Source organism: Lepisma saccharinum, chromosome 16, assembly GCF_977018435.1.
Source record: "Lepisma saccharinum chromosome 16, izLepSacc3.1, whole genome shotgun sequence".
In the NCBI taxonomy this organism is placed as follows: Eukaryota; Metazoa; Arthropoda; class Insecta; order Zygentoma; family Lepismatidae; genus Lepisma; species Lepisma saccharinum.
The window spans coordinates 23688838-23702776 of NC_139244.1; the positions used below are offsets into that span (position 1 = coordinate 23688838).

Sequence of the window (13939 nt, forward strand, 5' to 3'; positions counted from 1 at the left end):
CCGGGACCCCTCTAATCAAAAGCAGTCAAAAGTTACCATCGGGGAGATCTCGCAATTGATATGCATGCTAATGATAGGGAGTGGCGTGCCTAAGGGAGGTTGGTGGGGGTCATACCCCGCCACCTCTCCGGCCCAGATTCCTAAAAAAAAAGTATACGTAACACCCTCCTTTCGAAAATCCTGCGCACGCCACTGATGATAGGTATTCCGCAAGTTGTTATTTCTGCATTATTATCCACTCGGTTTTCCAAGACGTTGGGTGTTTATCGTAGGTTGCGCTCGCACCGAAAAAGATCTTGGCTAAGCCCCGCGACAGGTTAACCTTGCAGCAACTTTTCGCATATATAGACCCAAACGTGTGCACAGAAAATAGTTCCGCTGCAATACTGCGGATTTTCTCACTGTCTGTGATATGAACAGCTCAGCGGTTAAGGTGAGACTGGAACAGGGATGCTGAGTGCCGCTCTAGAGTGGATTGATACATAAAACCTGCTGCAAAGTTAACCTGTCGCGGGGCTTAGGTCCCTGCTCCTCTCCACCTTGTTTCTGGCCGCCAGTTGGCGTAAACTGCATGACTTATTTTTAGCATAAGCTAAACGATAAAGATTGTAAAAGGAGATTATAAAGAGCAGGAGTCGTACGTGCATACTGAAGACTTCAGTTGAGCATTGAACGTGTTAGCATCAAGCTGAGTCTAGGGCACACTTTTTGGTAAATTTTAACAATACTTTCAGCTTTCAAATTCTTCATTTTTATGGCATAATTGCATCAGTAGCGGCTCGTGCCTAAAATAACAGGTGAAGAAGTTCGTTTTGTAATGGTTCTGTATTTCTAACGAACTTCTCGATATTAATAATGCAACAAGTTCCTTGAAATTCCCACGATTAAGCGAAGACACGCTTTCGTCGTGACCCCTGAACGCAAGTTCTTGTTTACATAAATACAGCTTTGCGTCAACTATTAATTGTAGGAAAAGCCTATTTAATCTTACATTTTCATTGAACCGTACATTTAAAAGGCTACCATTTTCTTGAAGGGCATCTGCTATGGTATTCCTGTTTTTTTCAAAAACTTTGAATTGTAATTTACACTTTAAATGTTCCATCGAATCATTGCGCTTATGCAGAGAACGCGTTATATTGACAAAATCGTTATACCTTTCTTTATTCCACACATTGTATTTGTTACTAACAGTAAACAAAGCCAGCAGAACAACGATTGCAAATAACGACTACTACACAACCAAGGAAAGTCGACAAACCAGGAACTTTTAAATTTAATGTTGTACGATTTCCCTGCCTTTTTGTTCTCTCGCTTAACTGATATTTGAAGAATGTCAGTGGGCCCCCACAATTTAAAACGTCTTTTTTGTCTTCATCCGTCCATCTGGAAAATGGTGTCTGCAACAAATTACACACTAAGTCATTTACTGGGTTCATTGTAGAAACCACAGCTCAACACATGAACACAACACACGATAGGAAACGCGAAACACACACGCGGAACAAGATCTCGCGAGAACGCAAAGATTTTGCCACAATCACTGGATGCAATGTTTTCTCCGACGAGAGAACTGCTTCACGTAGAAGGCGACACCCGTTCAAGGCCAACGCTAGGTGACGTCACCGTTGCCATGACAACCGGCTAAGTTTTCCGCAACCTGGCGGCATTTGCTCTTGGGTTGTTTTATGCTACGACGAACTCTTCACGTGCGTAGCGCCGAGCGGCGTATTATTGAGTATTATCGTGTGCGTTCTGCTGGGAAATAGTTTCATTTAACAAGCAAATGAAAAATGTCAATATTAATTTGAAAATTAGGTGAAAACATCTGCACTTGTTGCACTTGGCCAGCCGCCACTGAATTGCATGCAGGTTTATAAAGCTGTTAAGTCATAGAAATCTGAACCCTATTAATTACGATTATTGTAATTACTAATTACCTTATGGGTGCTTATGGAATTTAGACATTCATAGAATAGTTCCACTGTTGCGTTAACAATGCATAGGAAGTACGATGTGCACTGCACCCTGCTAAGAAGGCGCATATGGCTGTGGATGTTAATACAACATACATTCTCGACCTCGACTGACCTCAGAAATCGAACTCTGGTCTCTGGTGTGGCAGTCAGACGCCCTACCAAATGAACCACCGAGGCGGTAAACAAATGAACACTGACATATTTAGAAGTACTTACATTCTCGCCGCCTCCAATAATATTTGCGTCCACCTGTCTTGATCGTATCGTGTTGTTGCCGCTAACAATACATTACCCTGCGAAAAAAACAAAACAGAAAAAGAAGCACATGAATTTACAGTTTACCAAACAGATAAATTACAACATGAATCTTCATTGTTACCTGGCATTGTTTTAACTCGAAACTTCAATGGAACTACTGTGCTCCAGACGGTTATAAAAAGCCCGGATGTTAGGCACTTAAAAAAAATTGAAATAGGCAAGGAAAAGGGCACTAAAAAACTAGAGGCAGCAAAACTTTAAGTTTTTTCTTCTCTCCGACAACACATTTTTGTCAGTACCGAAAATGGGTGTATGTATCCCTGTCTACTGGCATACGGGAGCATACTTAAACAGCGCTGGTGTTTGGTTTGATTGATTTGTTGTTTTACGTCCAATATGTGCACAGATAGGCTAATTGGGACTGGGCCAACAGTTTAAAGTGGGATCTAAACCACTGTGCCTTCATCGAGTATCGAACCTGGGACCCCTTGATTACAAGGCGACTACGTTAGCCAAAGTGTTTGGATTAATATCAGTTGAAACATTGTTTTCATCTGTAAAGATCATCCCTACGTATGTCTTGTAACCAAAGATAATCCCGATTATCAGCAAGAACCCGCTGAAATTTCTAGACACGCCACTGGCAAGAAATAGCATAAAAAATACGCCAATGGAAAATGATGATTGTGGTGAGGTTTTTCCTTACCTACTGTCGAAACCATGGGCGTGGCCAGAATAATTTATAAGGGGGAGTCAGGCCATTGATAAAACATAGAATAGTAGAAATAATAATATTAATATTTATTATGGTTATTATACAATAACTATAATAAGCTCATAAAAATAAACAAATTCATTCAACAATTATAATTATTATATTCTTGGGAAGACTTTGCTACTCGAAGTACTGTAGCTATAAGTTAAGTGAATATTCAACACAGCTCTTCACCCTTTTCTTGGTTTTTACTTTACATACGAGGCCTCCCCGATGGCGCAGTGGTAGCGTCCTCGAATTGTAATCAAGGGGTCCCGAGTTCGATACCCGGTGGAGGCACATAGTGGTTCGGATCCCACTTTAAACTGTAGGTCCAGTCCCGATTAGCCTTACTGTGCATAAAGTGGGACTTAAAACACCAACTCAATCCAATCGTTTTTACTTTTCATACGTAGTTATTCTATTCAATTTTGTTATTAACTTTTACACACTTAGTTCCAATTTAAAAGTTAGGGAGACATTTTAGTCACAAAGCTTATGTCGTTTCACATGACCTCTCTCACCTTGAAAACTGTGTATTGTATTAACCGGTAGAATATGTAATGGTTCCTGTATATTACACATTTTTTTTCGATATGACGCAGTTTTTGGTTATTTTGTTCGGATACTAACTGAATTTATTTCTGTTATTGACATTAAAAATAACAAGCTTTCTGCTTTTTTTTATAACTTGAACGAATTTCCATGAAGGGCGGCCAGAAAGGTTCGACTCATCGACCCTCTCCCTCCCGTCGTCCATAGTCGGAACTCCCAGTCTAGGCCCCCGACACTTTTTGACGTCACAGAGCAAATCAATAGCAGAGACGTACGCCGTAACATCCCACAAGGTGACCTACTTCGGCCTTGACGCATTCCCACTCGCTTGCCCAGCTTTGTGCAATCGAAGCTCAACGCGTGACGTCACTCGCCCAACAGCTGGTCACGTGAATTAGTTTCTTACCTTGTACGCAATCTACAATTTCCTCGAACATGTGTGCGCATGCATGAAAAACACGAAATGAACGTATATTTTCATTTCCATGGTAATTTTGACGCATTGCTTTGTTAAAAACTATACGCTCGTATTTCAGTTTGTTCCGACTTTTTCTGGTTTTCCATATACTTATTAAATGCCTCTACTTTAACACACGAACAAATGTTGAATAAATTGATTTATTTTACTTCGAGTTTCTGCCATTTTTTTGACAGCGAGGATGAGAATGAAAAGTGATGAAATTGATGAAAGAACAATCACAAACACATGTGACAGCACACACGTCTCACAGAGGATTGTACTGGCTGCGAGTCTAGACGCCTGCGCCTCGTTAGTCTGAAAAATGCAGTCCAAGGCGTACTACGTGGTAGAGCTGTTGATAATAAATCTATCTAATATCTAATAATATATCTTCAACTTTGCAATTTTATTCAATACCGTTAAAAATAAATAACATTTCTTTAAATAAACATAAATTTATAGAAATCAAAGGAAAACTAACAAAATAATATTTCTTTTACAAAATATTTACAAAAAAAAAGTGGGAGGAAAAGGAAAATGTTTTCAGTTTGCAATCCTGCCCCCCTCCCCCCCCCCAAATAATAATAATTTCCAGGTTTTTCAACATTTTACAAAATTTAATGACTTTTCTATGTTAGTGAGAAACCTGTATTGGGAAAACACCATGAACTAAATCAATAGTGTACTTTCTCATGGCACTGGAACATAGCTGGTTTATCTTCCATGAAAACAGTCCTACAATTTTTGTTGGGAGGGGAGGGCAAAAAATGGAGTTTTGAAAAGATATTAAGGAATTACCAATAAATGTTTATGATGTAATATCTTCTTAGAAATATGAAGAGTACAACCTGAAGAATTTCACACTGGTATATCCTGCATATTTGAGGGGGAAGGGGACATCTTAGGATTCCTAATGTCTATCACCTGTATACTTTATATGCTACTTTTAGTTTAATGATGATTATGCAGGTAATGAATGTTGAATGAGATACAGTACCAAACCAATATTCATACCATCAGTGGCATGCCCAAGATTTTTGAAGGGGGGGGGGTAGTCATTCCTCATTTTGCCATCTTTTCCTGTCTTTGACATTCTTTTTTTAGGAATACTAAGCCAAAGGTGGGAATAATGGAATAATGACCCCCACCAACCTCTCCTTGGGTACTATGGCCCTGTGTGTCATGAGCAATTGCTAGATCAAATAAGTCAGGTATATTAACTATATTCCAGTATAATATTCCCAGCCTTAGTATGGTGTTCTTCGTGAGCATCCTTCATCATCACTTTCATCTAATCATCACTCATTCTTCTCACCATCAAGATTAGCTAAAAGTGAAGGACGTATTTCACCCCCCCCCCCCACACACACACAAAAAGACTAACCAAGCCCAATATTAAATAAGCATAATACTTGATACTGTGTTACTGTTGTATACTAAGAAGTTGATTTATTTCTGAAGAACTTACACAGACATTAGATTGTGAATATAGAGCTTTGCAATAAAATTGCCCATGGAAATTTATGCATACCACTACTAATAGTAATACACATAAAAATAATAATCAGGGCCTCTACTTTTCATCAGCTGGACCTCACAACCTTTTTGTTATTTAATAAATAATCCATTAATTTTTTTTTTACATTGATTTTATTTTGGACAGCTGTTTTTGTACAAATGTTAGTGAGCTTCAACTACACAAAAGCCAGATAATAATTATTCATTTATCTATTTATAATAATATTATTATTATTATTACTACATGAGACACTTGGTTCAGACGTAGAATAGTAAAAATAGAAATGGACATTTAATTACACAAGATGGTGTACTTTTTCCCCCATTAAACGTGAAAGCGATTATGATAGCTTATACATTTTTCACTTGTAATTGAGCAAAACTACCTATTCACAATTGAAAGGTCAGAGGGAAAAAAACAGGTAAGATCAAAGCTCATCAAACTACAGAAAAACAAATTTTTAATTGCAAAACGTTTCTGAACATGAAAAGGAAAAAAACATATGCCTTGATGAATCAAAGTGTCAAATGTATGAAATGAAAGAAACAAAGTCCAGTACAGCATCCATATGGCCACCACTACTCGCAAACAGACTGAATCTTGTATAAACAAGTTTTTGTTTTTAGCCAAAAGGGGCAAGGATAGGGTGACCAGACACATACATTAAAAAAGGACAAACCCCAAAAAGGAAGACACCCGCAAAAAAAAAATTAAAAAAAATCGTTACACATTTGCCATTATTACTCTTAACCCTAGCTTACCGGATGGAGATGGAAAGGGGGGGAGGGCTTTCAGACCCACCACCTCTTCATAAAAACATAATGTAACGTACATAGATAGATACCTAGGGATCGAAATGGACCGGAGCTGACCGGAATGGCGTTCTGGTTTCATGAATATCTGGAACCTTCCCGTTAGTGACCAACTACTTTACAACCTGCCTCATATGAGTTTCTCCCATCCTTAAAACCTCAGTATCGCAATAATGTAGAGACTGTATAATACTCTCCTATAATACTCATATGTTTGGATAAAGTGATGGTAGATCAGCTCTCAGATCCTCAGTGATCGAATATTTAATGTGCTCAAAGCGAAGTAAAACTTCCAAGCTTTAGATGTAAAATAACAACTTATGATCCTTATGCATGGATACATTCTCTGTGCAGCACATTCGCTATGGCCAATGCTCCTTCCAAAGAAGGAGGACATTTACAGATTTGTAAGAAATCCGCCCGTACGCCGGACAGACACCTAAAAAGGAGGACATGTCCGGATAAAAGAGGACGTCTGATCACCCTGTGCAAGGAAGTGACATAAAATAACCTAATCAAACATAGGTGAAGTGGCTTTAGGCTTAAGGAGTTACTAAAATCCATACAGTAAGTTCAAAACCAAGAGCTGCCTATATAGAGGAAATGGCAGGTACAGCATCAGAAATGCAAAAGTATAGGGTGTGTTCCAATGTTTTCAAGGGAGTGTTCCAGTGCTCTCAAGCACAGCATGTCACGATGCCAGAGGTCCAGAGTTTGAATCCCGGCCTGGACATGGGTGTTCTTTGTGAATGTCCCTTCATCCTCATCTTTGCGACAGAAAAGTGAAGTAAAATAAACCAAATCAATCAAGCAATGCTCTCAAGGTTGCAGTAATACACCACTCCACAGAAGGAGATCTTCATCTTGGGTATAGGCAAAAGTGCTCGGGAAATAACCTGCTTTGTATCTCTCTCTCCCTCTCAGATGATGATTACATTTGTACTTAATCAGAATTGCAGTGGTCTAATAGGTAGAGTGTATGGCTGCCACACAGGAGACCCACGTTTTATTCCCAAGGTGCTAATTTCTTAAGTAGTGTTTCTACATAAAGTGGCTCTGGGGTTCCCCATCCTCTACTAAATGTGTACCTGCGGGGGGGTTCAAGGCAGTGAGAGCAAGATCATGTGTCAAAATCTCCAACACATTAGTTTTTGGAATCCCCAGATCATCATCTTTGTCAGTAATTGAACTTCATTAATTGTTGCCTGAACATGTTCAACATACTCAGGTGCCCTGCTAGTTGATGGCCTTTCGAGAATGTGGACTACTTCAACAGATTACCGCACTTTTAGTTTCTGCTGAACTCATTACATCGTCCCCAAAAGCATTCTAAATCATACAAATAGATTCCATGTACGAATGTTCAAGTTTAGCACCAAATGTGATGAAGATTCACTGATGTACTCGCTCAGTTATTGTGAACGTGACGGCACACAGTTCACGTGCTCACTCAACTGCATCCAGTGAATTCGTTAAAGTCCAATCTCCTTGGCTGCCAGATTACATTGAAGGTAAGGTAAAGTTCCCGTGCATATAGCACAGTGCCATGAAGGTGCATTTAGAGAATGTAGGGGTAGGTTCCCACACATTCTCGATCTCGGCCATTTTGAAGGTGATGTGACCAGCATCATGCTCCGGCTGACTTTATCCCCCAGGGTTGTACCCAGAGCTGCTTTATACGGGGACAAGGCTGGAAAAATTCCGACCTTAGATCATCCACACTGGGAATCGAACCTGGGTCTCCAACATGGAAGTCAGATGCCCTACTGACTAGACCAAAGCGACCGGATTTTGAGAACTGTTCTCAAAATATCAACAATGGCTGACTTATTTTCCCTTAACAGACCACATACGATAATATCCGTTACTCTCGCCAATGCTATTGCCAAAGTAAACCAAAACCAGGACATTAATAAGACTCCTCAAAAGTGTCAAATGGCATTTTTATGGACTCCACAAGAGTCGAGAAAAATACTGCTGATTACATTTGAACAATACATAATACATCAGCAATACCCCATCCCTAGATCATTGCCATACTCCAGCCACCTTTACCTCTCAGGTACTCATTGGGCAGAGGCTGGGTGAGCACCGCAGAGCCCTTCTACACAGCGACAATGTGAGAAAAAATTCCACCTAGGATCACCCACTCTGGGAATGAAGCCTAGGTTTCCTCAGAGGCAGTTAGATGACCTACCAACTAGACAACTGGCAACACAGCACGCACTGACTTGCAGTTTCCACTGTTCAACGAATATCACTGTGTGCAGTGTTGCCATGTTCCACGTACATCTTTACTCCATTGAATAAAAATCTGTATAAAATTGGTTTCACAATGGGAATTGACATTGATAATGGATTTGAAAAAACAGATGCAAAAAGCTTCAATCAAGACCAATATTGTATTTGTAGGAATATACAATTCTAAGAAAAACTTGTTTCACAAAAGAGATTTAAAAAAACAACAAGAAAATCAGGAATTGTGTTTAAAACATTTCTGTCTGCACTGTATGAAAATTTCATGATCAGACCACCACCCATTTCTTATTTATAGAATTTCAAAGAGAGTGATGGTTTGCAAAACTAAAAAAAAACATAATATTTAATCCGACAGTAAATACTTGATTTTTTTTCCATTTAGAGATGTGAAAAGGTACTTACATCAAAAAAATAGTAAATTAACAGTTCTCTGTCTAACTTTTGGTGTGGTATTAAACTGAATTATAGCATAGACGTGGATATTTTTAGTATTGGAACAACTGAAGAGCAAGTTCATGTGAAGGTGTGATCTCCGAGATTCAAAATTAATTGTGACAAGTTACAAAATGTAAATTCAGACATTTTGATTAGCATCTTGAATTATAATTGCATCAGGTTTGGCGATTACAATTATGAATACATTGTGAAAATCTTAAAATGATTGTGATCATGTAATAGTACACAGTAATTATTATTTTCACAGTTGCACCAACAAATATAATTATTATTCATAATTGTAAACTTGCTCCAACTTCTTATCAGTTTTCTAAATGTTAATATAACACTGCATTAATTTGAGTAGTCAGTGCACACATTGTGCTTTTCATTACATATTTTTCATAGTTTTAATATATTACATTGTAATGTTTTTATTGCTTTATTTTCCATTGTAATTATTACTTCCATCTTTTAATTTTTGTAACAAGCATTTGTTATAAGTTATCTCTCTCAAACACTTTGCACGTTAAAAACAGCCTAACAGGATTCAAAATGCTGGAAAAAGCAGATTCACATAATTTTCACACAACAGACAGCCAATGAAGTTATGTTATTCCATTCTTAATAAATCAATCAAGTATAAATACACATATATATGCATTAATGAAATCTGTAGTTAATATCATGTGCAGTTCAAGCAATGTACATGTTCATCCGTGTGCCTTAATAAACATGCATAAAGTTAGGTAACCAATGTAAAATAAAATTGTTATTGTGAAAAGTTCCCTCATAATTGTTCATTTTTTATTAACAATAATGTACATGGAGCACTAGCTGATGGTGGATACAAAGATAATCAAGTTCATCGAAGAACTCTATAAATGTCCCTCAAGGCGACGACGTTACCTCTATGCTCCTCGTCGATGGTGTAGTGGTAACATCATTGCCTTGCGATCAAGGGGTCCCAGGTTCCATACCCAGTGGAGGCACAGTGGTTCAGAGCCCACTTTAAACTGTAGGTCCAGTCCCAATTAGCCTTACTGTGCATAAAGTGGACTTAAACACCAACTCAATCAATGAATACCACTCAGAAATGTCACGAGACGATTTTTAAACATAAACGCCTACATTATCTGGCCAAGGAACAAGAAAAGGCATCTTATGGCAAATCGTTAGTCTTTTATTGCATAAAATTTAAAACAAATATCCGGGAACAGCCCACAAATTCCCTAAAACCGTGCCAAAAACGAGTGGATGCACGAGGACATTTCCAACATTCCCCGTGACAATTAACGTGCTTACTTTGAATGTAATTGTAACTATAATTCTGAGAACTTGAAATAATTTCGAAGCTAGCTGTTTTCATAGAGGAGATATCGCATGCGATTTGACGGGAGTTGGCATCCGGGCGGCCATTAAGCGTGCCGCCGTCAAGGTGACCAAGGCTGAACGGAGGACCCTGTAGAATTTGATCCCAGAATATAATACACTGCAATGTACTACTCTAAAGAAAGGTTGCAATATTTATAAGTTGTATGGGAGGATCAGGAATGTCTTTAGAATACAGGGAATGAATGTACAAGTAAGTTCGAAATATCTGATTTTCAGGGATTTAAATTGCAGATATCATGTTGTGAAAAGTACCTTGTGCAAATGACAGCACTCAAAGTCACTGCTTATAAAATATTTTTCTTTTTATTCTGTTTGCATGAAAAATGTGGTGGTGAGGTAGGAAAGTAAAGATATATCCTAATACCTAACAACTCTCACCTATTCAAAATGTATAATTAACATTGTAAGCAATTAGCAACTTAATTATAAAGCTAAGAGCACTGAATCTGATCCACCTAACCTACTCACACAAGTATATGGAAAAATCACTTTACACAAAAGATGCAGTAGACCTGTTCAGTACATGCTTATAGACATGTATACAATTTGATTCATGTAAAAAATGCACACCTAAAAATGATGATACCAGAATTACACAATCAGAATGTGAGCCTGAAGAAGCCAATCAGAGGAATAACAAATCAAATATTTCATCTGATACTGATCCTATACCTCATTATTAACATAGGGCTTTCTCACTTTATGAGAATAGTTCAGAAAATATTTATTCAAACTAGATCAAATGTAATTTAATTTTTATATAATTAGATTGAGAAGTTCAGTGATATTGCCATGTAAATGTAAATCTCTTTATCTTATAAAATTACAAACATACAGGGAAAAAATTGTAATTTGCATCTTGTAAAGGTGAAGAGGAAGTTAAAATAATCAGATTAAATAAGTGGTTCCTAGTTTCTACTTCTATAACAAATTTTACTATTAGCCTTGGTCCACATAAAAAAATATGAATAAATAAATAAAATTGCCTGAATATGCAAGATATGACCTAAATGATCCATAAATATGCCCTAAACCATAAAAAATACACTTTGACGACAATATAAAATTCTAATTAATAAATTATATTGCTCATATAGCTTACTTCATTGGGTGAACTATTTACATAACAATAAAAAAAAACAGAAGAGAAACTAAGTAGCTTTCATTCGAATGTATGAAAGCATGTAGGCCTATCCAATTAATTCCAAATCTTAGTACAATATGCTGGGATATAAGAGTAACAGCAGTTTCTTTCTTCCACAACCACTCTTTTTTCCTACCTTCCCAGCTGGTAGATCACAGGGCTGAAACAACTTGGATGAAAAGAAGAAATCCACTTCAGAAATAGCGAAGTGTATAGACAGAGTATTCCATAAAAAATATGCTGATTATGACTGAAAAAATGGTAAAAATAAACTCAATTACACAGAAGTGGGCAAATATGCACCTGCCCCAAACAAAAACACTAGTTTCCTTATAAATTCCAAGAACATTTAACCCTTACCCCCAAAAAATTATATGTATGCAAAGTCATGAAAACCCAATCAGATCGTATAAACAAAGTACACAGAACTACATGGCAAGGAACATGCAAATAAACAATGGACACTTACATTTATAAAGTCATCACTCCGAATGCGAATGCTATACTCTTGATTGATATCACAAATCTGCTCCACTATACACCCTCCTAAAGGAATGACTCCTTTAGGGTGGATATTAAAATAGCCCTTCTTATCAAAAGCTCGTTTTTCATTTTCTGAATAGTATAGCAGAAAGCCTTCCTTTACGATAAAGAACCTAGAAGAAAAGGAAAATATATATGAGTATGATAAATATAATCTTATATCCAACTGAAAAGCTAAGAAAAGTGGTCTATATTTATATAAAAAAAAATAAAAAAAAGACTTGCATCTCTATAGCAGTTTTCAGAATATGAGAGTTCAACGATCGGTGACAACATGTGTTCCACAAGTATAGAGGTTATTTACTCTTTGATAATGCACTCAGAACGCGTTTAATATTGCATAGTTAGATTTTAAAGTTCAAGGTTTTTTTGACAAAAGCCAAAACGTTTGTTTTATGTTTGCTAACTTGGTGTGAAGTCACATTAAAGGTAGGCTTTGACTAAACCTTCGGTAACACTTTACTATACCTGAGACAGATTCCTTCAAATTTACAGGAGAAAGTACTTACGGAATTCATTTTCTGGAGTGTTGTTGATGTTCCGGAATGTAGTTTTGGTCCATTTTAATGCGAATCCATGTGGTTTTATACGAAAATCTATTTCCGACATGCTATTGCTGCTGCCGTCATTTGCTTTCTGCATGAGAGCACAATACGCGATATTGCTGCTGCTACAAGCCGATGTTGTCCGTATATGCTAAATTGAACGAAAGGAGTGCTAATGGAACCTAACCTAACAGGCCTAACCTAACCTAGTAGGCATACCTCGTTCCCGTAAGTAAGTAAAAAAGTCAATTTAAAATTCCTAAAGTGCTTTCAATTTTTTTAAAAAAATTTTAAACTATGCTTGCCTTACCTAACCTAACATAACGTCAATGGTTTGTTCCTGAGGTGTTTTTTTTAAATTTTGTATTTTTCTTTTATTTGAGCATACTTTGAAATCCGACCCGAAAGTAGGTATTTTTCGGTAAAGGAGCTTGCGAACGATCAACGGTAAGCTATCGCCATGTTGTGTGTGGAAATAAACAAGAACACTAAGTACTCGTAAATGTAAGAAATATACATTATTTTTTTTACAAATTCCATTATTTCACCTAAATAAGTGTTCCGGAATGCAGAATAGTACGTTAGCAATGTAAAAAAGTGCGAAAGAAATCATTCCCAGGTGTCTCAGGTATAGTAAAGTAGTACCAAACCACATGCATTCACATTAAAATGGATCAAAACTACATTCCCGAACATCAACAACACTACAGAAAATGATTTGCGTAAGTACTTTCTCCTGTAAATTTGAAGAAATCCGTCTCTGGTATAGTAAAGTGTTACCAAACCTTCTAATTATTCAACATTAAAGTGGTTAAATATGATTGCACCCAATATTTATAATCTATTTCCTTCCCATAAAATTGATTGATTTAGTTTATTTTACTTCGCGTTTTGTGCCTCTTGGCTAATTTGCGAAGATGGGGATGAGTGATGAAATGATGAAATTGATGAATGGACATTCACAAACAACCAAGCCCGACCGGGATTCGAACCCGGGACCCTTGGCGTACCTTCCCATAAAAGAAATTGAAGATACTGTATGTGACCCTTTAGTTCTCTGGTACTTAATTGTTTGATCAGCTGTTACTGATTGTTGAAACCAATGAACGAAGTGAAAATTGTTAGGTGGGGGATATTTGCTTGAGACTTGGGGCTAGCTGGAGTGAATGATTTCCATAATTTTTCCTAGTTGGAATTTCATCTTCCTATGCATCTTCCCCCACTTCAAGTACTGGTTGTAACTGACATTACACCTCATTCTGTTTAACTCCTGACCATGAG

At 37.3% G+C, this 13939-nt stretch overlaps 1 protein-coding gene across 2 annotated transcripts in view; it reads right to left on the bottom strand.

Moving 5' to 3' along the window:
- Positions 1–13939, bottom strand: part of LOC146000345 (pleckstrin homology domain-containing family D member 1-like) — a 97722-nt gene that overhangs the window by 79656 nt on the left and 4127 nt on the right. For both annotated transcript variants that reach the window (XM_083137879.1, XM_083137878.1), the window contains exons 2-3: positions 12040–12226; positions 2196–2272 (exon numbers count right to left, since the gene is read on the bottom strand). In XM_083137879.1, coding sequence (XP_082994005.1) covers positions 2196–2272; positions 12040–12226 — 264 coding nt within the window. The remainder of the gene's footprint in view (positions 1–2195; positions 2273–12039; positions 12227–13939) is intronic.